The sequence below is a fragment of the Mandrillus leucophaeus genome, unplaced genomic scaffold (genome assembly GCF_000951045.1).
Source record: "Mandrillus leucophaeus isolate KB7577 unplaced genomic scaffold, Mleu.le_1.0 Scaffold5, whole genome shotgun sequence".
In the NCBI taxonomy this organism is placed as follows: domain Eukaryota; kingdom Metazoa; phylum Chordata; class Mammalia; order Primates; family Cercopithecidae; genus Mandrillus; species Mandrillus leucophaeus.
The window spans coordinates 4,914,473-4,940,776 of NW_012105364.1; the positions used below are offsets into that span (position 1 = coordinate 4,914,473).

At 44.0% G+C, this 26,304-nt stretch overlaps 1 protein-coding gene and 1 pseudogene across 2 annotated transcripts in view; one reads left to right on the plus strand and one right to left on the minus strand.

The window, feature by feature from the left end:
* The first annotated feature begins 3,038 nt into the window (after positions 1-3,038).
* Positions 3,039-26,304, plus strand: part of ZC3HC1 (zinc finger, C3HC-type containing 1) — a 35,122-nt gene continuing 11,856 nt past the window's right edge. For both annotated transcript variants that reach the window (XM_011995868.1, XM_011995869.1), the window contains exons 1-4: positions 3,039-3,263; positions 5,369-5,480; positions 13,470-13,620; positions 14,971-15,054. In XM_011995868.1, the coding sequence (XP_011851258.1) occupies positions 3,118-3,263; positions 5,369-5,480; positions 13,470-13,620; positions 14,971-15,054 (493 nt within the window). In that variant the 5' untranslated portion in view covers positions 3,039-3,117. The remainder of the gene's footprint in view (positions 3,264-5,368; positions 5,481-13,469; positions 13,621-14,970; positions 15,055-26,304) is intronic.
* Positions 20,146-20,564, minus strand: LOC105550824 (annotated as a pseudogene).

Below are 26,304 nucleotides of genomic sequence, written 5' to 3' on the forward strand. Positions count from 1 at the left end.
AAAAAAAAAAAAAAAAAAAACCCCACAAAGCCAAATTTCTTGCTTACTATAAACAGTAAGAGCCGTGCAGGTGAGGCACAGTCTTCAAGCAGACCAGACTACTAATCTTCTATCAGGCTTTGAGAAAGTGAGGAGTTCAGAGATGGGCAAACTTTCAAAGGTGTAAGTGTGTTGGCATCATTTGTAGAAGTGATAACTTGGGTGAAACTATTGTTGAGTGGCTGGTACTCAGAGGAGTGCTTATTGAAGTGAGTCTTTGTGATTGGTTGAATCAAGAAGTTGTCATTGATTGGATTTACAAAAGCACGTTCACTGTGATGAGTAATCATGGGTCAATTGAACTTAAAACTGGCTCTGATTGCTGGTTGTTACCATGGCTAACTGTATAGTCAATATTTTCTTAGGAGTGTGTCATTAGCAGAAAGGAAGTATGGATAAGTGGAAGTGTTGAAGGTGTTTGAGGAGAGAGTTACACAATAGCCATCTATGAAGGCGGGCGCAGTGGCTCACACCTGTAATCCTACCACTTTGGGAGGACGAGGTAGGCAGATAACTTAAGGTCAGGAGTTTGAGACTAGCCTGGTGAATGTGGTGAAACCCTGCCTCTACTAAAATTATAAAAATTAGTCAGGCATGACATATATAAAAGTGGCGGGGCATGGCAGCTCATGCCTGTAATCCCAGCACTTTGGGAAGCCAAGATGGGTGGATCACCTGAAGTCAGGAGTTCAAGCCCAGCCCGGCCAACATGGTGAAACCCCGTCTCTACTAAAAATAAAAAAAATTAGCTGGGCATGGTAGCAGGTGCCTGTAATCCCACCTACTCGGGAGGCTGAGGAAGGAGAATCGCTTGAACCCAGGAGGCAGAGGTTGCAATGAGCTGAGATTGTGCCACTGCACTCCAGCCTGGGCAGCAGTGGGAGACTCTGTCTGAAAAAAAAAAAAAAAGTCATCTATGAAAAGTGGGAAGAGAAGTGGACTAGATAAAGGTAGTATAATTACTGGGAAGAATTAAGGTCCCACTTGAAGTCAAGAATATAAAGAGACAAGAAGTTAGCTTGTCATTTCTCTTTAGCCATATTTAGTTGTATGGGTACAGAAGCAGTAATACAGAACTTACTTCAACTGCGATTGAGGTTTTGTCAAGTAAGTACCATTAAGCAAGAGAGGTTCAAGGAAATTCAAAGGGTATGCAAGAACATGTATTTTTTAGCTTATGTATTTTGCTTTTTATTATGATATTGTCAAATATACTTAATAGCAGAAAGAACAATATAATGAACCCCACAATTCTATCATCCAAGTCCAATAGTTTAAAATTTTGCAATCTTTTTTCATCTATTTCTCCACATGGTTTCTTTTCCTGGATAATTTCAAAGCAAATTCCAGACATCATATCAGTTCACCTATAAATACTTCCAGATGCATTTCTAATAAAGAAGGACTTTTAAGAACCGTAACTACAATGCTATTATTACATATAGTGAAATCAACAATGATTCCTTCATATCAACTAATTCTCAATCCATGTTCCAGTTTTGCAAAGGAATGATAACAACCAGTAATGAATTTAAGCTAGCTAAGAAGAAACAAGGCTGATGGTGGAGTTAGGAATAGCAGAAAAGTAATTGGATCAATAGGTTGCAGGTCCTGCTGCTGGGAGCATTGATAGAGTCAGGAACCCACAGGTAGGGTGCTCAAAGGATAGGAGGTGATCCCAATTTCCTCTTTGCCCATCGTTTAGTCACATCAGTCTTCCAACCTGGGGGGTTGGAAGATTCTATACGGATTTCTTCCCTTCAATCTCATCCATCTCAGCTCCAGCACCTGATTTTCTCAGGAGAATGTGCAAACTAAATTAGATTCTCCTATTACAACCTTGGTGCATCTTTGGAACACTTGTAATCATAATTTTTAAACTATAAGAAAATTTATTTGACATCTAACTCCACCAAGATCTACAGCTCCTTTGCTCACAACTGTCATTGCCAGTGCCTAGAGACTATCAACAGGAGATTTTTGGCTGGGCAAGGTGGCTTATGCCTGCAATCCCAGCACTTTGGGAGGCCGAGGCAGGTGGATCACCTGAGGTCAGGAGTTCAAGACTAGCCTGGCCAACATGGTGAAATCCCATCCCTAATAAAAATACAAAAAAAAAAAAAAAATTGCTGGGCGTGGTGGCGCATGCCTGTAAGCCCAGCTACTCAGGAGGCTGACATAGGAGAATTGCTTGAACCCGGGAGGCAGAGGTTGCAGTGAGCCGAGATTGAGCCATTGCACTGCAGCCTGGGCAACAAGAGCGAAACTCCGTCTCAAAAAAAAAAAAAAAAAAAGGATGCTTTCAATAAATATTTGTTGAACGAAGGAAGGAGTATCAATAGTGTCAAATGCCACAGACTTCTAAATCCATCCATAACACAGTTTCCAACAAGGATTCTAAATTATTTGCTCTCAAGAGAGGGACACCATTTCCTCGCTTGTAAAAAGACGCAACTTAGTAGGGTCGTAAGAGTTTGTTTTTTTTTTTTTAACGGAGTTTAGCTCTTGTCGCCCAGGCTGTAGTGCAGTGGAGCGATCTCGGCTCACTGCAACCTCCGCCTCCCGGGTTCAAGTGATTCTCCTACCTCAGTCTCCCTAGTAGCTAGGATTACAGGCGCCTGCCAGCACGTCCAACTAATTTTTGCATTTTTGGTAGAGATGGGGTTTCACCATGTTGGCCAGGCTGGTCTCGAACTCCTGACCTCAGGTGATCCGCCCGCCTCGGCCTCCCAAACTGCTGGGATTAGGCATGAGCCACTGTGCCCGGCCGTATTAGTTAGTATTAGTTGAAAACTAAGTTAAGCCCCTCATCCCTGCTGAATTTGGACAGACCGCGTTCTAAAAATCTCTTATCAACCTAAATATGCTAGTTGATAAAGGAAATGATTAATCAAGATTGTCCTAAACACTACAGCCCTCCTTAAGCTCGCTCTAAGATTCTAAAACGACCACAAAATGCGTGGACCATGCGGTTAAACTCTCCCGGTCAGGCTGCCTCAAGAGGCGGATATTAACCTCTCAGGACGGAAGTTCCGGAGCCTTCAAACGCTCGGGGAAGCGACTCGGCAGCGGACCAAGATGGCGGCGCCCAGTGAGGGACAAGCGTTTGCCGTAGGGGTTGAAAAGAATTGGGGTGCAGTTGTTCGCTCCCCAGAAGGGACCCCCCAGAAAATCCGGCAGCTGATAGATGAAGGGATTGCCCCGGAAGAGGGAGGCGTGGACGCGTGAGTTCACGAGTTAGCCCTGGGTCCGGCATTGGAAGATTAGAGAAGGCTTGGGGAGGGGGTGGCGTGTCGCGTGGGGGGTTCCCCTCGGTCGGCGTCTCGGGCAGTGGGGATGGCTTTTTCTTAGGATCTGAAAGATACTTTGGTTACTATGTTTGATCGGCTTTGATCTTCCCGTCGGGATGTACCGGATTCCCAACCGCAGCCGAAATTTTGTCATCGGACATTATTTTTGGAAGGAAAAAAAGAGGACCGTTAACTGAATGAGTTCACCTGACTTCTCTTAATTGGGAATTCTTAACCTTTTTTTGTGCCGTGGACCCCTTTGGTTCTCTGGAGAAGCTTATTAACTCTCGTAATATTTTTAAATGCTTGAAGTAAATTACATAGGATTATAAAGGAACCCAGTTAGATTAGAATGTAGTTATCAAGATAGTAAAAGGAAAAAGTTATGCAGTAACATTCTTTTTATTAAAGAGTTCATAATATCTAGTAGTATGTCTTGTCAACCGTAAAAGGTATTTGAAAACGTGCAACCACCGTAATGTGGGAACATTATTTCCATAGATGACAAATTAACGGGTACTAATACTACTATGGTGTTTTTACCTTCATTCGTAATTGAAGAAAATGCTAAATCTTGTCATTTAAAGAGAAATAAATGTCATTTTTACCCATCCAAGTTTATGGATGCTGTGAATTTTTTTTCTTGGGGAAAAAATTTTTTTCCCACACCGCCTTGAGGCTTTCTATGAATCTCTGAGAGTTTTAGAATAAGTTTATTTCTTCTGAGCTATAATCGTTGATGTAATCCTATTTTTATTAAAATAATGTTTGTCGCCTGGCGCGGTGGCTCATGCCTGTAATCCCAGCACTTTGAGGAGGCTGAGGCGGGCAGATCACGAGGTCAGGAGATTAAGACCATCCTGGCTAACACGGTGAAACCCCGTCTCTACTAAAAATACAAAAAAATAGCCGGGCGTGGTGGCCCGCCCCCGTAGTCCCAGCTACTCGGGAGGCTGAGGCAGGAGAATTGCTTGAACCCAGGAGGCGGAGGTTACAGTGAGCCGAGATCGCGCCACTGCACTCCAGCCTGGGTGACCGAGCGAGACTCCGTCTCTGAATGAATGAATGAATGCATGCATGCATGCTTGTCTTTCAGCAATTCCCCGAATTCCCCGAGCACTGTTGAAATGCCTTCCACTGAAAATGAGAGAATTGCTTTGCTGAGTTTTTTTCTCCCTAATTTTTTTTTTTTTCATGAAATCTCCTGAAGATCTTTACTTTGATTCGAATTTTCTAATTGGTTCTTTTTTTTTTTTTTTTTTTTTTTTGGAAGGAGAGGGTATCAAAGGTTCCTCCAGGTAGAAATATCAAAATTGTTTTTTCCGCTGTTATGAGTCGAATTTCTGCCAGGCGCGGTGGCTCATGCCTGTAATCCCAGCACTTTGGGAGGCTGAGGCGGGCAGATCACGAAGTCAGGAGTTTGAGACCAGCCTGACCAATATGGTGAAACCCCGTCTGTACTAAAGATACAAAAAATTAGCCGGGCCCACGCCCAGTGGTGCGTAACTACTCGGGAGGCTGAGGCAGGAGAATTGCTTGAACCCAGGAGGCGGAGGTTGCAGTGAGCTGAGATCGTACGTACCATTGCATTCCAGCCTGGGCTACAGAGTGAGACTCTGTCTCACAAAAAAAAAAAAGTCGAATTTCTGAAGAGATTCAAATTGTATAATGCATACCTGAAGTCTTTCTGTTTACTAAAGTTATGCAAAATACTTATGGAGAACAGTGAATGAGTGAGGAGAATAGTTTACTAGGATTAGTGGAGCCCTGTAGAGGTAGAAATTGATTGAAGTTTAGATATGGGTAAACTGTAAAGAGTTTTGAATGCCAGACTGAAGAATTTGGATTTTATTTAGTAAGTATTATAAAACCATTGAAAATAATAACCTGAGGAATGACATGAGTAAAATGATTTTTAGGAAGCTTAAAATCCAGCGTTGGTGTGATTTATGATACAATGTGTAGAGAAGCTAGATAGAAAACATTTAAGCAGAGGGTACTGTGAAAAGTTTACCAACAGTTTTGCCACTTTATATCAGGAAGGACACGTCTGCCACTTCCCAGTCAGTTAATGGATCACCCCAAGCGGAACAACCTTCATTGGAATCTACAAGCAAAGAAGCCTTCTTTAGCAGAGTGGAAACATTTTCTATATCCTTTTTTAGTTCATGTGAATTGCACTTTCTGCCTGCTTCTAGAATTCCTCCAACGTATTACACTATTTACTGTAATGTTTTAAACTTTAGAATCAAACCTTGGTAAGAAGTTATATAGGAAAGTCAGCATCCTAATGTGTTATCACTCAGAGGGACAGTTGAGGTTATCTAACCTTTTCTTTTTACAGAAGAAAAAACTAACAGCCTGAGAAAAGAAGAAATAACAACTAATACTTGTATATAGTATGTTTTTGCGTATATTATCACATTCAATCTTGACCTTAAACCTACGAAAATAAGCATTATTATTATACTTGTTTTACAGAAGAGAAAACAGTTTGGGGCAGGTTATATGACTTGCCCAAGATGAACCTGTTAGCAAATGGCAGATCCAGGATTATAATCTAATGTTTTTTAGATTATTAGAGACTATACTGCTATAATGTCTCTTTCTAGATTTTCCTTGTATATTAGCTACCTATTGCTGCATAACAAATTGCCCTAAACTTAGTGACCTTAAAACAACAAACATTTTTTATTTCATAATTTCTGTGGATCAGGAATCCAGGCATGGCTTAGCTGAGTCCTCTGACTCAGGGTCTCTCACAGGCTGCAATTAAGGTTGGTCAGGGCACTGTCATTTCAAGGCTTAACTAGGAAAATTGTCTCAAAAGAAAAATAAAAACGCCTTGTGCGGTGGCTCACGCATGTAATCCCAGCACTTTGGGAGGCCAAGGTGGGCGGATCACGAGGTCAGGAGATTGAGACCACGGTGAAACCCCGTCTCTACTAAAAATACAAAAAATTAGCCAGGTGCGGTGGCGGGCACCTGTAGTCCCAGCTACTCAGGAGGCTGAGGCAGGAGAATGGCGTGAACCCGGGAGGCAGAGCTTGCAGTGAGCCGAGATTGTGCCACTGCACTCCAGCCTGGGCGACAGAGCGAGTCTCTGTCTCAACAAAAAAGAAAAGAAAAAAGAAAACAAAATTAGCCAGGTGTGGTGGTGCTCACCTGTAATATCAGCTACTCGGGAGTCTGAGGCAGGAGAATAGCTTGAACCTAGGAGGCAGAGTTTGCAGTGAGCCGAAATCGTGCCACTGCACTCCAGCCTTGGCAGCAGAGCAAGACTCCATCTCAAAAAAGAAAAAAAAAAAAAAGGAAAGGGTCACTTCCAAACTCAGTCATTGGCACACTGTTGGCAGGATTCATTTACTTGTGCCTGTTGGACGGAGGGCTTCAGTTCTATACTGGCCATTGGCCAGAGATGCCCCTCCCCACTTGGTTCCTTGCTATGTGGGCCTCTCTAAAAGAAAGTTCACAGCTTGGCAGCTGGCTTCCATCAGAGCGAGCAGGCCAAAGAACAAGATACAAGCCAGCCTCATTTTGTAATCTAATCTCAAAAGTGACATCTCATCATTTTTGTCATATTTTATGCATTAGAAGCAAGTCACTAGGCCAGCCCATACTCAAGAGGAGCAGATAACACAAGGGGATGAATACAAGAAGGCAGGGATCATTGGAGCCACCTTAAAAGCTGCTCACATCACCTTGCTTTGAGAGAAGTCTTTAGTAGCTCCACCTTTTTTTCCTGCAAGTTTGCACCCCCACCCCAGTGTGTGTGTGTGTGTGTGTGTGTGTGTGTGTGTGTGTGTGTGTGTGTGTGTGTGTAGACGGTCTTCCTGTGTTGCCCAGGCTGGTCTCGAACTCCTGGTCTCAAGCAATTAAGCTGCCACAGCCTCCCAGAGGGTTGGGATTACAGGCCTGAACCGCCAAACCTGGCCCTGAATTTCTATCTTATAAACTATTAACAAGGTCTTGACCTAGGAATCAAAAATTAACAAAATTTCAGAATTTAAGACCATGAAGTAAGCCAAATCACACACCTTTTTTTAATCCAGAAACTAATACTGGCTAGGCGTGGTGGCTTACGCCTGTAATCCTAGCACTTTGGGAGGCCAAAGTGGGCGGATCACCTGAGGTCAGGAGTTTGAGAGCAACCTGGCCAATATGGTGAAACCCCGCCTCTACTAAAAACACAAAATTAGGCCGGGTGTGGTGGCTCACGCCTGTAATCCGAGCCCTTTGGGAGGCTGAGGCAGGTGGATCATGAGGTCAAGAGTTTGAGACCAACCTGGCCAACATGGTGAAACCTCGTCTCTACTAAAAATACAAAAATTAGCTGGGCATTGCGTGTAGTCCCAGCTACTCAGGAGGCTGAGGCAGGAGAATTGCTTGAGCCTGGGAGGCGGAGGTTGCAGTGAGCTGAGATAACACCACTGCACTGCAGCCTGAGCAGCAGAGAACACTCTGTCTCAAAAAAAAGTTATACTGGAATATTACCCAAATGAAAAAGTAAGCACATACCAGCTATCACATTGCATGTTTCAGGAAGAGACATTAAGTGTTATGTCATAAGTTTATTTACAAACATACCTCATGTGCTATATGCCTGAGATCAAGAATTTGATCTATTGTTTTGTTTCCTTTTTTTCCTTCAACTTTTTTTTTTTTGAGACAGAGTTTCATTCTGTCATCTAGGCTGGAGTACAGTGGCGCACTGTAACCTCCTCCTCCTGAGTTTAAGCAATTCTCCTGCCTTAGCTCCCGAGTAGCTGGGATTACAGGCGTCCACTACCATGCCTAGCTAATTTTTTGTATTTTAGTAGAGACGGGGTTTCACTGTGTTGCCCAGGCTGGTCTCGAACTTTTAAGCCCAGGCAATCCGCCTGCCTTGGCCTCCCAAAGTGCCAAGATTACAGACATGAGCCACCATGCCCGGCCTTTTTTTCTTCAACTTTTATTTTCAGTTCCGGGGTACATGTGTAGGATGTACAGGTTTGTTACATAGGTAAACGTGTGCCATGGTGGTTTACTCACAGATCAATCCATCACCTAGATATTAAGCCCAGCATCTGTTAGCTATTCTACCTGATGCTTTCCCTCCCCCGACTCCCACCTCCAACAGGCCCCAGTGTATGTCCTTCTCCCCACGTGTTCATGTGTTCTCATCAGTCAGCTCCCAGTTATAAGTGAGAACATGTGTTTGGTTTTCTGTTTCTGTGTCAGTTTGCTGAGGATAATGGCTTCCAGCTCCATCCACGTCCCTGCAAAGGACAAGATCTCATTCCTTTTATGGCTGCATAGTATCAAAGAGATTGTGAGCTCAAATATCCATCTTAAGCAGTTGATGTCTTTTTTTTTTTTTTTTTTTTGAGATGGAGTCTCACTCTGTCACTCAGGCTGGAGCGTACTAGTGTGATCTTGGCTCTCTGCAACCTCTGTGGTTCAAGTGATTCTCCTGCCCCAGCCTCCCAAGTAGCTGGGATATAGGCTCCCACCACCACGCCCAGCTAGTTTTTGTATTTTTAGTTTCACTGTGTTGGCCAGGCTGGTCTCAAACTCCTGAAGTCAGGTGATCCACCCGCCTCAGCTTCCCAAAGTGCTGGGATTACAGGCATGAGCCACTGCGCCTGGCCCAGTTGATGTCTTATAAAGAAAAGTGCAACAAATCAGATCCAAAGTACAAGTCATCATAATTAGTAATTGCCACTTGTTTTCCACTGAAAATGGCAAATTCTTCTCTGGGCTGTCATTTTGGCACCTATAGACCATAGACGTTGTGAAGCTGAGGATACTCTATCCCAACATGGCCAACATGTTACTGACGGGTAGCTCTGTGAAAGGAGCAGAGACTGAAGGCAGAAGAAATGTGGTACCACACCAAGTCCTCCACTTTTCACTACTATATTCCCTGTGTGCAAGGACAGAAAGACTTGGTAGTGTTTTACATGATTCTTAAAAATTTTTAAATTACAGACTTACAGAAAGGTTGCAGAGGTTACAAAGAACCTTTTTTCCCTGAGCTATTTGAAAGTAAGCCACCAAAGTGATGTCTTACTACTCCCAAATATTTCCTACAAACAAGGACTTTGTCCTATATCACCAGAATGCAACCATCAAAATCAGAAAATTGACATTGATAGGTTACTACCCTCTAATCCTCAGACCCCAGCTTTTTCATCAGTTGTACTAATAACATTCTTTATAGTTGAAAGATCCAGTTGAGAATCACACAGTACATTTAGTTGTCATGTTGCTTTATTCTCCTTTAATCTGGAACGTTTCCTCCGTTTTTTCTTGAATTTCATGATCTTGATACTTTTGAAGATTACAGAACAGTTATGGTATAGAGTGTATGTCAGTGACATTTGTTTGATGTTTCTTTGTGATTAGATTCAGGTTATGCAGGAGTGTCGTGAAGCAGTGCAGCATTCTCATTGCATCCTGTCACGTGACACATGATTTCTATTTATCGCTTTATGGTGGTGATCACTTTGATCACTTGATTAAGGGAGTATCTGGCATTTCTGTTGTAAAATAACTCTTTCCTCCTTTGTAAATAAAAAGTACTTTGTGGGGAGTTTCTTTGAAACTATGTAAATATCCCATTCCTTGTCAAACTTTATGTAATTGATTTATTTGTAGCAATGTAGACTCATGATTTTCTTTGTTATTCAATGGGTTATAATTCATTACTATCATTATATATTTTGATACTCCAGTTGTTCCTTATTTAGTCAGTGACATCGCCCTCAGGTTGGCTTCTGTGGCCTTTTGACATGTCCCATAACCCATGACCTCTTTATTGCTTTCAGGAACAAGTTGTTCTTGGCTTATCTTGTATTTTTCTCGCCCCATCCCTGGAATCAGCCAATTCTACAAGAATCCTTGGCTGTTTTTCAGTAGAGAATGTTATTTAAAAGCTAAGATCTGAACTGGGTGTGGTGGCGCACCTGTAATCCCAGCACTTTGGGAGGCCCAGGCGGGAGAGTTGCTTGAGCCCAGGAGAGACCAGCTTGGGCAACATAGCAAGATCCTGTCTCTATATAAATGAATGAATGAATGAATGCCAAGATCTGGGTGCAGGGAGAACTGATAGCTACTGGGATGCCACTGTTCTCAGGCCCTGTCAGAGGAAAAAGCTAGAGAATATATATGTTTATGGACACACACATACACACACACACAGAGACACACATTGACATGTATACACACATCTAAATTTACATCCATTTTTCTCTATATTTTAAAAAACAATGAGTTCCTGCTGACATCTCCAGTTGCAATTGTATATCACAGGATTCATTCTAGTTTTCTCCCTTTCCCTATTTTTCCCTCCCATATTCAGCACTGTGAAACATAATTTCTGTTATCCTCAATATATTTACTACTTTGATCAATCCCCTATATGCGCTTCACTTAATCTCACATTTCTGCCATGCTGCCATCCTTTCTTGCATGAATCTCTCGTCACCCCATTTAGGCCCTAGCACTCCACACTTGGCTGCCCGCAAGTGAATGCCTGGTACATACCATTTTGGTTCTGACACCCTGGGCTGAGCCGCCTCTTCGCAGCCTCCTGGGTCAGACATCTTCCTTGTTCACCATCTAATGGCTTTAAGACTAAATTGCTCAGGAAAGGGAAGGTATTTTAACCATCCTTCTACCATTGTTTCTTGCATTAAATCTTGATTTTGATACAATATTTAGATCCATTTCCTTTTTGTTCATTGGCTATAAATTGATCACCATTTTGGATATAATGATTATTTAACCATTACTTTTATTCTAGATAATCATGGCTCCTTTAATATTTGTATCTAAATTTTGTTTTCCAGTCTTCATTCTTCCTTTGCTGATGTGGGAATGTTTTTCAAATTCCTATATCCCTTTATAAAAATGTAGAACTTTGCTGCATCTTCTTTCATATTTTATCCTTTTCTTACTGTGCTTTGTAAAATAAGAGCTCTTCAGGTAAAATTTTTTTTTTTTGAGACAGAATCTTGCTATGTTGCCCAGGCTGGAGTGCAGTGGTGCCATCTCAGCTCACTGCAACCTCCGCCTCCCAAGTTCAAGTGACCCAAGTTCAAGTGAGTCTCCTGTAATCCCAATAGCTGGGATTACAGGTACATACTACCACACCCAGCTGATTTTTGTATTTTTAGTAGAGGTGTTGGCCAGGTTGGTCTCAAACTCCTGACCTCAAGTGATCCGCCCATCGCAGCCTCCCAAAGTGCTGGGGCCACCACACCCGGCCCAGGTAGATTATTAAAAACTGAGGCTGGGCGAGGTGGCTCACACTTGTAATCCCAGCACTGTGGAAGGCTGAGGAGGACCAGCCTGGCCAACATAGCAAAACCCCTTCTCTATTAAAATTACAAAAATTAGCAGGGCATGGTGGCGCATGCCTGTAATCCCAGCTACTCGGGAGGCTGAGGCAGGAGAATCGGTTGAAACCAGGAGGCAGAGGTTGCAGTGAGCCGAGATCGTGCCATTGCATTCCAGCCTGGGCGACAGAGCAAGACTTCATCTCAAAAAACAAAACAAAACAAACAAACAAAAAAAACTGAGCATTTAATATTAAGGAGTAATAAATGTTTTAGGATACCTTTCCAAATACATACTTAACAGATGCTTTTAGCTATGTAAAACACATTCTCACACATCCCCATTGATACTAGCAATCAAATTTTGGAGAGATAATTTTATTGCCTTTATTCTTTGGAAAGTAAAAATGGATGGGGTACAGTAGGAGAGCATAGGTGAGTGGCAGAAAATATTTCTGTGTATTTGACTTTGACCATCTCTTATTGTTTAGGCATATCCCAGTACTTTCACTAGTGTCTTTAAGTTCCTAGTATTTCAGATTCAGTGAAAATTAATGGATGCTATATTCTACCAGAGAACCAATAATAAACTTTTTTTTTTTTTTTTTTTGAGACAGGGTCTCATTGTGTTGCCCAGGCTAGAGGGCAGTGGTGTGATCGTATCTTACTGTGGCCTTGATCTCCTGGGCTCAAGCCATCCTCCTCCCTCAGCCTCTCAATTAGCTAAGACTACAGGTGTGCACCACCACATCCCGCTAATTTTTTTATTTTCCGTAGAGATGAGGTGTCGCTGTGTTGCCCAGGCTGATCTTCAACTCCTGAGCTCAAGCGATCCTTCCGTTTCAGCCTCCCAATGTGCTGAGATTATAGGCATGTGCCACTGTGCTTGGACAATAAACATTTTAAACACCTAAAATACATAGTACTTCTTCAAGAATAAGTTAATAACTTTTCCCTCCCACTTATTACTTAAATGACCTTCATCATTCTGTGAAGTATGGGCCTGTGCATTAAAAATAGTTTTTACCACTTTTCTCATTGCCTTTCTCCTTAATGTTTATTCCTATATACATTAAGAATGAGTTGGGCTGGGCGCAGTGGCTCACGCCTGTAATCCCAGTACTTTGGGAGGTCGAGGTGGGTGGATCACGAGGTCACAAGTTCAAGACCAACCTGGCGAAGATGATGAAACCCCGTCTCTACTAAAAATACAAAAATTAGCTGGGCGCAGTGGCAGATGCCTGTAATTCCAGCTACTCGGGAGGCTGAGGCAGGAGAATCGCTTGAACCCAGGAAGTGGAGGTTGCAGTGAGCTGAGGCTGTGCCAATTCAATCCAGCCAGGGTGACAGCGCGAGACTCCATCTCAAAAAAAAAAAAAAGAATGAGTTAAGATTGTAATTTATGACTTATTCGTTTTAATATACTTGCAGTGTTCACCTGTGATTCCAGCACTTTGGGAGGCCAAGGTGGGCGGATCACCTGAGGTCAGGAGTTCAAAACCAGCCTGGGGAACATGGTGAAACCCCATCTCTACCAAAAAATACAAAAATTAATTGGGTGTGGTGGCGTGCACTGTGGTCCCAGCTACTTGGGAGGCTGAGGTGGGAGAATTGCTTGAACCTGAGAGGGTGAGGTTGTAGTGAGCTGAGATTGTGCTACTGCACTCCAGCCTGGGTGACAGAGTGAGACCTCTTCTCAAAAAAAAAAAAAGTACATATATGTATACACACACACACATACACGTATATATATACGTATACATACACACACACACATTTATATATATATTTACGGTGTCGTTTTTCTTAACATGGATACTCTTTGAAATGGGCAGGTAAGCCCCCCGAGCTGTCTCCACTCGTCTGTGCAAAATATGGCTGGGTCACAGTTGAATGTGATATGCTCAAGTGCTCTAGCTGTCAAGCTTTTCTCTGTGCCAGTTTACAACCAGCTTTTGACTTTGACAGATGTAAGTATAAGGTACAAATTACATTTTTCTCCACACTCAAATATGTACTATTCTGGTTTTCTGGGGTGGGGGAAAGGTCATTTTAGTTTGATCAAAAAATGCATACTTCAATCTTTTTTTTTTAATCTTTTTTTTTTGAGATGGAGTCTTGCTTGTTGCCCAGGCTGAGCGAGATACAATAGTGCAATTACAACTCACTGCAGCCTCAACCTCCTGGGCTCAAGCGATCCTTCCACCTCAGCTCCCAAGTAGCTGGGACTATAGGCGCAGTACCACTACACCTGGCTAATTTCTGTGTTTTTTGTAGAGGTAGGGTTTTACCATGTTGCCCAGGCTAGTCTTGAACTCCTGAGCTCAAGTGATCCGCCCACCTTGGCCTCCTAAAGTGCAGGGATTACAGGGGTAAGCCATAGTGCCTGGCCAGTCTTTTTTTTTTTTTTTTTTTGAGACGGAGTCCGGCTCTGTCGCCCAGCCAGGAGTGTAGTGGTGCGATCTCAGCTCACTGCAAGCTCCACCTCCTGGGTTCACACCATTCTCCTGCCTCAGCCTCCCGAGTAGCTGGGACTACAGGTGCCTGCTACCATGCCTGGATACTTTTTCGTATTTTTAGTAGAGATGGGGTTTCGCCATGTTAGCCAGGATGGTCTCTATCTCCTGACCTTGTGATCTGCCCACCACGAGCCACCGCACCCAGCCTTTTTTTTTTTTAAACTAAGCTAGCTACTGCAGCATGGACTTAACTTAATGTAATCTAGGTAGCAACAGCATGTTTACTTTATTATTCCAAAATGTATACTTCTAGACAAAGAGTGACAAAGGACTTTTATGAAGGATCACACTTTGGAATGTTCTGCTTTATAAGATACATGGGGGCTGGGCGCGGTGACTCACACCTGTAATCCCAGCACTTTGGGAGGCTGAAGTGGGCGGATCACATGAGGTTGGGAGTTTGAGACCAGCCTGGCCAACGTGGTAAAAAACCCCATTTCTGCTAAAAATACAAAACACCACTCAGGTGACTGAGGCAGGAGCATTGCTTGAGCCTGGAAGATGGAAGCTGCCATGAGCTGAGATTGCACCACTGCACTCAAGCCTGGGTGACAGAGCAAGACTGTCTCAAAAAAATAAAAAATAAAAATAAGATACATGGTATCTCCTCTGTTGATCTTTAGGATCTCAATTTAGAACCTGTTTTGTGGAAAATATTAAGATTATGTAGTTGATAATATTTTCACATTTTAAAAATCTCTTATTTGTATTTTTAGTTAAATCTCTGCTCTTAGAGGCCATTCATTGGATTCTGAATCTATATAGTGTTTTCTAAGGTGTTGCTGTTTATGTGGATTTCAGATAAGCAGCGATGTGCTGAGCTGAAGAAAGCCTTGTGTACTGCCCATGAGAAGTTCTGTTTCTGGCCAGACAGCCCATCCCCAGGTACTTATTTTTGAGAACTCCTGTTCACCATTTTCCTTCGTCATTGCATGTCTAATATTGTCTATTTGTTGGTGAAAACCTAGTCTTTGAAGTTTCTTTTTCTCCTTTTCTTTTTTTTTTTTGTTTTTCTTTTTTTTTTTTGAAATGGAGTTTCACTCTTGTTGCCCAGACTGGAGTGCAGTGGTGCGATCTTGGCTCACTGCAAACTCCACCTCCTGCATTCAAGTGATTCTCCTGCCTCAGCCTCCAGAGTTGCTGGGATTACAGGCGTGCGCCACCATGCCCAGCTGATTTTGTATTTTTAGTAGAGATGGGGTTTCGCCATGTTGGTCACTCTGGTCTCGAACTCTTGACCTCAGATGATCCGTCCATCTTGGCCTCCCAAAGTGCTAGGATTATAGGGGTGATCCACTGCACCGGCCTCTTTTTCTCCTTTTCTATTTGCATTTTTCCAGAAAAATTTATATTTACTTGTGTTATTACTTACCTTCATTAAGTGCATTTGACATGCTTAAGGCTTTAGACATATGTATGCATTATCCCATTTAATCCTTACCGGGGCCCTGGGAGGTAGATGACTATCAACTCGGTTCTTTTTTTTGTTTGTTTTTGTTTTTTGTTTTTTGTTTTTTGTTTTTTGTTTTTTGTTTTTGAGACAGAGCCTCGCTCTTTTGCCCAGGCTGGAGTGAGGTGGCACGATCTCAGCTCACTGCAACCTCCACCTCCCAGGTTCAAGCAATTCTCCTGCCTCAGCCTCCCGAGTAGCTGGGATTACAGGTGCGTGCCACCACACCCTGCTAATTTTAAAAATTTTTTGTAGAGGTGGGGTTTCACCATGTTGGCTAGGCTGGTCTCAAACTCCTGACCTCAAGTGATCTGCCCACCTCGGCCTCCCAAACTGCTGGGATTACAGGCATCAGCCACTGTGTCCGACCACAACCCAGTTCATTTAGGTGAGGAAACTAAGAATCAAAGGTCTTAAAACCAAATAGAAGAAGCTATAACTAAGTTTAATCTGATTTCAAACCCTCTGCTTTTCCCACCACACCAAGAAACGCCATATTCTACCTAGGCTTCCTATAGAGGGAGTACTAATAGCAATCATGGTGGAAGTTCATTTGCTAAAGAAGACTCACGGGACCCCAAGTGAGAGTGATCACAAATCTGCAGTTTATTACAGTAAAACGGTACACTATCACAACAGCATTGAAGTAAGGGTGTCATCACAGCCACAGGCTGCCTGTCTGGGGAGGCCAGGTCCAACCTCCTATTTCCTGTCTACATAAGGGCCATAAGAGAACATACTCACCCTTGAATCAGGAACTACTGATGTGTGCACAGAACACTTTGGAATAAGCCCAAAATGTAATCTCAACTGGGTTTTTAAAAATATTTTGTTCATCGGCCAGGCATAGTGGCTCCCAACCATAATCCTAACACTGGGAGGCCAAGACAGGAGGATCACTTGAGTTCAGGAGTTTGAGACCAGCCTGAGCAATAAATGCAGTAAGACCTCATTTCTATTAAAAATAAAAATTAAAAAATATTTTGTTAATCATGTAGGCACATTCCTGCTAAGTAAACAGCTTCAAAGCAGAGCCCTCTGGTGGGGAATCTAAGCGCAAGTATAAAAAATTATTTAGACCCATAGTTAAAAAGCAACACTATTCATCTGTATATTTCATGCCTTGACCAGGAATCAGTGCCATATAGGTATATTTTTTATTTCAGTAGGATGGCAGGCTAATTCCAGGGTCACTGATAGCTGGGAATATTCCATGATTTATCACTAAAAGGAAAAAATAGATTGAAAATAACCAGAGATTCCCCTCTACCTTTGATCAGTGAAAGGGTGGTAGAAAAGGGATTATTAAATAAAATTGTTAAAGCGAAGATGATTGTATAATAAGGATTTCCTGCTGTTGAAATCGGTAGGATTTACTAGTTATTTAACTGTATTGTATAACAAAACTTGGTCCTATGAGGATTTGAATCCATCCTTGTCTAGTGTACTCAGTCCAAGTTTGTTTTTGTTTTTTGTTTTTTTTCTTGAGACGGAGTCTTGCTGTGTCTCCCAGACTGGAGTGCTGCAATGACTCAGTCTAGGCTCACTCCACTTCCTGGGTTCAAGCAATTCTCCTGCCTCAGTCTCCCGAGTAGCTGGGACTACAGGCACTTGCCACCACACCTGGCTAATTTTTGTATTTTTAATAGAGATGGGGTTTTACCATGTTGGCCAGGCTGGTCTCGAACTCCTGACCTGAAGCAATCCACTTGCCTTGGCCTCCAACAGTGCTGGGATTACAGGCGTGAGCCCCCATGCCCGGCATCTAAGTTTTTAAGGTCTGCCCGGGGCTCTATTGGTGGTTCCCAACTCTTGTCACTATACATTTTGCTTTCCTGATCTTATTCGTAATTCAGCTACCACCTCGGAGACCTCTAATTCCTATCCAGATCTCTCTTTTGAGCTTGACTCATATTTTCATCTACCTTCTAAACATTTCCACTTAATATTATAGGTACCTGGAACTCAATGTGTATAAAACTGAACTCTTCCTCTTATACCTAAAACTTTCTCCATCTTGGCAAATAGCACTGACCTCCCATCCAGTTGTCCTAGCCAGAAACCTGAAAGTCACTTTAGATGCTCTTCTCTATCATCACCCACTTTGACCTATCCATTCTACCTCCTAAATGGATCTTAGATATGACCTTTCAATTATACGATCCCTTGGTTTGGTTCTTGAACATTCAAAGGACATTTGTGTAGATAGAAGAACACAATTATTTTCACTTTATGCTTAAATTTATTAAGCAAAACTACTAATTTTGAAGGTAATTTTTTTCTAACATTTACCCATAATTATAAACTAAATTAAATTTCTTTAAACAGTTTATTTTATTTTATTTTATTTTATTTTTTGTTATTTTGAGACGGAGTCTCGCTGTGTCGCCCAGGTAGAGTGCAGTGGCACAATCTTGGCTCACTGCAACCATCGCTTCCTGGGTTCAAGCAGTTCTCCTGCCTCAGCCTTCCGAGTAGCTGGGATTACAGGTGCCCACCACCACATCTGGCTGATTTTTCCCTCCTGAGTTCAAGCGATTCTCCTGCCTCAACCTCCCAAAGTGTTATTTTTAGTAGTGATGAGGTTTCACCACGTTGGCCAGGTTGTCTTGAACTCCTGACCTCAGGTGATCCACCTGCCTCTGCCTCCCAAAGTGCTGGGGTTACAGGCATGAGCCACTGCACCTGGCCTTACCTTGACTTTTAAAGCCAACTTTGTTCTTTCTCCAGCTTTTCCATTGGATTGCACATTCATACAGAGTCAACAAGTGCCCCAAAGAAAAACCCCTGAGTTGTGAAAAAAAACAGACATATTTCTCTCCAGAAAAATCAAAGCTAGAATGTTTAGCTATGAAAATGTCTCTCCCACCTAGGCTCAGATCAGATAGCTTCACTGTTGTGACTCAGAAAGGGGCAGACTCCTTCCTTCCAAATCACCCCGTCACAGAACACCTGTTGCTAAGTAGCAAGCCAGAGGGTTAGACTGGATGTCCCGTAAGAGGAGACTTCAAAGTGTTGAGACCTTCAAGTATAGCCTGTGAAGGAAAATCTTAATCTGTGGGTGACAAAATAAGTGCTTCAGGACCACTTACTCCAAATCTACATTCTGCAATACAGTCCAAGAAAAAAGGCAAAGTGGTAAGGCATGATGGCTCACGCCTGTGATGTCAGCAGTCTGGAAGGCCAAGGCGGGAGGACCACAAGGTCAGGAGTTCAAGACCAGCCTGGCCAATATGGTGAAACCCCGTTTCTACTAAAAATACAAAAAAAAATTAGCCAAGCGTGGTGGCGCATGCCTGTAATCCCAGCTACTCGGGAGGCTGAGGCAGGAGAACTGCTTGAACCCGGGTGGCAGAGGTTGCAGTCAGCCGAGATCCCACCACTGCACTCCAACCTGGGCAACAGAGTGAGGCTCCGTCTCAAAAAAAAAAAAAAGAAAAGAAAAGGAAAAAGGCGAAGTATCTGTCCATCTCAAAGCCCTGGGCCCCATGACACTTAGCACAGTTGTCCCCACCAGATGGAAATGCTTTCCATGGCATACCTTCTCCCTGTCTCCTGGGTTAGGCACAATGCTCCCAAGGCTCTCTCAGTCATCAACACTCTCACCCTTTCTTTAAGAATTTCAGGCCGGGCGCGGTGGCTCAAGCCTGTAATCCCAGCACTTTGGGAGGCCGAGACGGGTGGATCACGAGGTCAGATCGAGACCATCCTGGCTAACACTGTGAAACCCCGTCTCTACTAAAAAATACAAAAAACTAGCTGGGTGATGTGGCAGACGCCTGTAGTCCCAGCTACTCGGGAGGCTGAGGCAGGAGAATGGCGTGAACCCGGGAGGCGGAGCTTGCAGTGAGCTGAGATCCCGCCACTGCACTCCAGCCTGGGCGACAGAGCAAGACTCCGTCTCAAAAAAAAAAAAAAAAAAAGAATTTCAAACAATGATACTGGTTTAATTCTTCTTTTGGCATCTAGGTAGGAATGTTCTTTCCCTATAATGTTTACTATGTTCTGGTCTAGTTTCAAAAAGCATGAACAGCCATGCGTGGTGGCTCATGCCTATAATCCCAACACTCTGGGAGGCGGAGGTAGGAAGGGCCCTTGAGCCCAGGAGTTTGAGACCTGCCTGGGTAACATGGTAAAACCCAGTTGCTAAAACAAAACAAAACAAAAGTATAAACACACTGAAAGTAAAACAGAAAATATTAAGAATAAAAGATGATGTAGAGCCAAAAACCCATGAGGCAGTCAACAACGTGACTTAAACACACCCCGCCACCTTATCCTTCCTGGAGATACCCTGAGGAAGCCACAGGTTGCCACTGCAAGGCTGCTCCAAGATTACATGTCATTTTGGCCTAACAGTTATTTGAAACAGCAACCTAATCCAACACCAAGCTGGACCGTTCTCTCTAAAAGAATCCTAACTGTCTTCTGCAATGGGATTTCTGTGCAAGTCAGCCCCAAACTCTGGGAAAGTGGTGCTGTGCTGGGGCCGGGGTTCTCCCAAAGAGCCAAGTGTTGTTTGGAGATTAATACTGAAAGGTGCGCTTTCTAAATATCATCAAGAATCTGCTGTAGCTCCTCATCTTCAAACCACCCTTCTAGGCTTGGGATTAGGGCCTTGGACTCCTCAGCAATCTCTAGGCAAAAGTTGGCCAAGCAAGGCCAACCTAAACGTATGAAGCTTTTCCTGGAGCAGTAAGCTATGAACACTGGCAGTGGTCTCTCTGTTTTTGAAATGGGCTGTGTGTAGTTAAACGTTTGCATGGAGACCTTTGAGAGTTTCTGTTCATCCTCTTTACTCTTGTTATATTGCTTTTGATGCTCCAGAAGCATATGAACTTCTGAATTCAGAAGTGTCTCAGCTGTCTCAAACTCTGGGATGGATGAGCTGTGAGGCGTCCTCCCCTAAACCACCAGCCTGCAGATCACTGTTGCCGGCTGTCATCACTGCCTCGCACACCACCACCTAGACCGCTAGAGGTGGAAGCATGGAGCCCGCAGCCTACATTTTCATACTGTTTAAGCCATTTAGTTACTTATTCTATTTCCTGTCTTCCTTCTCCATCCCTCCTCTTTTCCTCCTCCCTCCTTTTCTTTTTTCCTCTTCTTTCCCCATCCCTGCCAAAGCTTCCTGCATTCCAGCCTGGACAATAGAGTGAGACTCCGTCTCAAAAAAAAAAAAAAAAAAAGCAAATTCAGCTTAGCCCAGGCTGGAGTACAGTGGCACGATCTCAGCTCACTGCAACCTCTACCTCCCAGGTTCAGGTGATCCCCTTGCCTCAGCCCCCCAGTAGCTGGGATTACAGGCATACGCCACCATCCCCAGCTTATTTTTGTATTTTTAGTACGGACAGGTTTTGTCATGTTGGCTAGGCTGGTCTCAAACTCCTGATCTCAGGTGATCCACCTGCCTCGGCCTCCCAAAGTGCTGGGATTGGCTGGGCGCAGTGGCTCATGCCTGTAATCCTAGCACTAGGGGATGCTGAGGTAGGAGAATCGCTTGAACACTGCACTCCAGCCTAGATGACACAGTGAGACTCCATTAAAAAAAAAAAAAGTGCTGGTACATTTGGGGAATGCTGAATAGTTTCACAGGGCTCACTGCAACCTCTGCCTCCCAGGTTCAGGTGAGAAACTACGAGATTTTTTGAAGAAGGAAGCCACTTCACTTGGCTGTTTTTTGTTTTTTGTTTTTTGCTTTTTTTTGAGATAGGGTCTCACCCTGTTGCCCAGACTTGAGCGCAGTGGCTCGATCTCAGCTTACCACAACCTCTGCCTCCCCGGCTCAAGCCATTCTCCTGCCTCAGCACCCCCGAGTACCTGGGATTACAGGTGCACGCCTCTACCGCCTGGCTAAGTTTTGCATTTTTAGTGGAGACAGGGTTTCACCATGTTAGCCAGGCTGGTCTTGAACTCCTGACCTCAAAATATCCACCCTCCTCAACCTCCCAAAGTGCTGGCAAAGTGCTGGGATTACAAGCGTGAGCCACCGCACCTGGCTTCTAGGCTGAATTTGAAAGACCAACAACAGTGGGTAAAAGCAAAAGGCCAAAGGATGGTACATTTGGAGAATGCTGAATAGTTTCACAGGGCTGGCTCACAGTGTCCCCGTGGGGAGAATAGAGAAGACTAAAGTGTAGACAGTGGCCAAACCATGATTTTATTAAATGCACGTGATGAGAAGCTATGAGATTTTTTGAAGAAGGAAGAGATGTTATAGATAGCATGAACTAGGGTAGAGTACAAACTGTAAGGGGTAAGTCTCAAGGCAAAGAACTAAACTTAGAAGACATAAAAGGACTTAAAGTAATAACCCCAGCCAGGCATGGAGTCTCACGCCTGTAATCCCAGTGTTTTGCAGGGCTGACGTGGGAGGATCACTTGCGGCCTGGAGTTTGGGACCAGGCTGGGCACCCTGTCTCTACAAAGAAAACAGTCTTTAAAATTAGCCAGGTGTGGTGGCATACCCCTGTCATCCTAAGCTACTCGTGAGATTGAGGCAGGAGGATCCCTTTAACCCAGGAATTCGAAGTTACAGTGAGCTATAATCGTGTCACTGCCCTCCAGCCTACATGACAGAGCAAGACCCTGTCTCTTAAAAAAAAAAAAAAGGGAAATGAAAGAAAAACAGGATAGAATAATAATATGCAGCATTAAATTGGGAAAATAAATATAAACTCAAGATGTTAGAAATCTAGCAGTGATGGCTGCATGGATGTGCACATCAAAACTTACCAAACTATATACCTAAATATGTACAATTTATGTCAATTAGACCTCAGTAAGGCTGTTTAAAAAAATATCTTTTACAGTTTTGTTATTAGAAGGGGCCCAAATGCAGTAACAGCAGCACTTCTGCCCACACTTCTTTGCATTGTTAGCAACCAGATTTTGGTCCCTCATTTTAGTCTAGTATGATTAAAAGGATCAAGCTCTTTGGAGAGTTGCTGATTCCATGTCTTGGGGCAAGGACAATAAATCAACTTGGATCAGAATATCCTGTTGTTGCTAGAAAGCAAGAATGCTTTCAAGAATGCTACAGACAGGCCAGGCGTGGTGGCTCACGCCTGTAATCCCAACACTTTGGGAGGCCGAGGCAGGCAGATCACGAGGTCAGGAGTTTGAGACCATCCTGGCTAACACAGTGAAACCCCATCTCTACTACAAATACAAAAAACTAGCCTGGTATGGTGGTGGGCACCTGTAGTCCAACCTACTCAGGAGGCTGAGGCAGGAGAATTGCTTGAACCCGGGAGGCAGAGGTTGCAGTGAGCCGAGATCGTGCCACTGCACTCCAGCCTGGGTGACAGAGCAAGACTCCATCTCGGAAAAAAAAACGAATGCTACAGACAATGCTAAAAGACTAGAATAGCCAGCCTAAAGAAGATCCACTACCCCACTTATGGATATCTGAAACTCAAATAAGAAAATAATCATTACAATTTAAAATGCAGCCAGGCGTGGTGGCTCATGCCTGTAGTCCCAGCACTTTCAGAGGCTGAAGTGGGCAGATTGCTTGAGTCCAGGAGTTCAAGACCAGCCTGGACAATACAGTAAAAAGAGAGACCCCAATATAATAATATGCTCTGTCATGCAGGCTGGAGGGCAGTGACACAATATAAAAAAAGAGACCCCATCTCTACAAAAAATACAAAAAATTAGCTGGGGATGGTTACGCATACCTGTGGTCCCAGCTACTCAGGAGGGTGAGGTGGCAAGATCGCGTAAGCCTGGGAGGTTAAGGCTGTGGTAAGCCATGATTGCACCACTGCATTGCAGCAAAGGAAAAAGATGGGGTCTCACTCTGTTGCCCAGACTGACCTTGAACTCTTGGGCTCAAGTGATACTTCTGCCTAAGTCTCCAGAGTAGCGGGGCTTACAAGTGCCACCTGGCTAATAATAATTAATTTTTAAAATTGATTTTAGTAAGCGGGAGAGCACTGACATATTTGTAAGTATTATTTCTTCTATCAGGTAGTCCATCCCTCCCTCTCTCCCTCCCTCCCTCCCTCCCTCCTTCCTCCTTCCCTTCCTTCCCTTCCTTCCCTTCCTTCCCTTCCTTCCCTTCTTTCCCTTCCTTCCCTTCTTTCTTTTCCTTCCCTTCCTTCCATTCCCTCCCTCCTTTCCCTCCCTTGCGTCCCTTTCTCCCTTCCCCCCTTTTCCCCTTCCCCCTTCCCCTCCGTCCCTCCCTCCCTCCCTTCCTTCTTTCCTTCTGTTTCTTCTATCAAGTACACGTTTCTCTCTCCTCTCTGTCTCTCCCAGGCTACAGTGCAGTGGCATGATCATAGCTCACTGCAGCCTTAATTCCTGGGCTTAAGCAATCCTCCTGCCTCAGCCTCCTGAATAACTGTGACTACAGGCATATGCCACCACATCCAGCTAATTTTTTTTTTTGGTAGAGATGGAGTCTCACTATATTGCCCAGGCTGATCTCAAACTCCTGGCCTCAAGTGATCCTTCTACCTCAGCCTCCCAAAATGTTAGGATTACAGTCATGAACAATTATGCCTAGCCTCAAATATGTGTTTGTCTCAATCCACGTAGGATATCTCCAGTGGGGATGGTGGAGGAAGGGCATCTGAAAATCCTCTATGAGAGCAAAAAGAACACTTGCAAAATTATCAAAATCAACTTTCTTTTTTTTTAGACAGAATTTTGCTCTGTTGCCCAGGCTGGAGTGCAATGGCGTGGTCTCAGCTCACTGCAACCTCCGCCTCCTAGGTTCAAGCACTTCTCCTGCCTCAGCCTCCTGAGTAGCCAGGATTACAGGCGCCTGCCACCATGCCTGGTAAATTTTTGTATTTTGAGTAGAGACAGGGTTTCACCATGTTGGCCAGCCTGGTCTTGAACTGCTGACCTCGTGATCTGCCCACCTCGGCCTCCCAAAGCGTTGGGATTACAGGCGTGAACCACTGTGCCCGGCCTCAAAATCAACCTTCACAGGACGATTGAACAGAGATTTCATTAAATGCCTAGAACAAATAAGTCCCCCAGCCTTGCCAAGGAGCTCTGTGTGGTGGGGGGAGCACACCTTCAGTAGTCAAGCAGGCAGTCTGCAACTCTGTGTTAGCCTTCACACAAGCAGGACCTCAGCATCAGCCAGAGGTGAGAGCCTAGGGCCTTTTTCAGGTCTTTCCTGGGCATGTGTATAGCTCTGTACTTGCACATGGGCTTCTAGATTCCAAGGAATATGTCAGAGCCTTTCAAGCCTGCCTATGGACATTTCATTTCCCAGCTTTTAAGGTTTTTGGTCAGCTTATTATTTGCTCCAACTCATACTGCTGCCTCAAGCAACTGTGATGTTAAACAGTTGCCAATGATCATTTTTGAAAACCTGTCTGGGGAAAAGGGTGTTCTCACTGGGACAGTATGATGTTCCAGGCAACTGCCACACAGATCAAATAATGATGGTTCTCTGGAAGGGGGCTTTGGAGGAGCTCCACCTCTTTTCTGTGCTCTCCGGTGACTGCTAAGCTACTGGTTTTCACCATGATTGTGGGGATGTTGGTTTTCTTTTTCTCTCTTTTTTTTTTTGAGATGGAGTTTCGCTCTTGTTGCCCAGGCTGGAGTGCAATGGCGCAGTCTCGGCTCACCAAACCTCTGCCTCTCAGGTTCAAACGATTCTGCCTCAGCCTCCCCAATAGCTGGGATTACAGGCATGTGCCACCATGCTCGGTTAATTTTGTATTTTTAGTAGAGACAGAGTTTCTCCATGTTGGTCTTACTGGTCTCAAACTCCCAACCTCAGGTGATCCATCCGCCTTGTCCTCCGAAAATGCTGGGATTACAGGCGTGAGTCACTGCGCCCGGCCAGGATGTGCGTTTTCAAGGCTACCACAGACCTGAGCTGGGGAAGGGAAGATGGAAACGACAGTTAAAACATCACAAAATGGGCCGGGTGCAGTGGCTCACACCTGTAATCCCAGCACATTGGGAGGCTGAGGTGGGCGGATCATGAAGTCAAGAGATGGAGACCATCTTGGCCAACGTGGTGAAGCCCCATCTCTAATAAAAATACAAAAAATTAACTGGGCGTGGTGGCAGGCACCTGTAGTCCCAGCTCCTTGGGAGGCTGAGGCAGAAGAGTTGCTTGAACCCGGGAGGCGGAGGTTGCAGTGAACCGAGATCGCGCCATTACACTCCAGCCTGAGCCACAAGAGTGAAACTCCGTCTCAAAAAAATAAATAAAATAAAAAATAAAAGCCGAGATAGCTTTATGTTTGCTCCTCGCTAAGACAAAAATTAAGAATTCTTATTTTTAAAAAAGTAAGAATTGCCGGGTGTGGTGGCTCACATCTGTAATCCCAGCACTTTGGGAGACGGAGGCAGGCAGATCACATGAAGCCAGGAGTTCGAGACTAGCCTGGCTAACACAGCAAAACGCCATCTCTACTAAAAATACACACACAAAAAATTAGCCGGGCATGGTGGCACGTGCCTGTAGTCCCAGCTACTCGGGAGGGTGAGGCACAAGAATCATTTGAACCCAGGAGGTGGAGGTTGCAGTGAGCCAAGATCATGCCCCTGCACTACAGCCTGGGCAATGGAGCAAGACTGTCTCAAAAAATAAAATAATTTTTTAGGATTCCTGCAGGGTTGGTAAATTTATTGGCTCAGACATAGCACTAAGGACCCAGTCCTTGCAAGAAGCATGTCATCTTGTTCTAAAACTAGTTCCTCTCAAG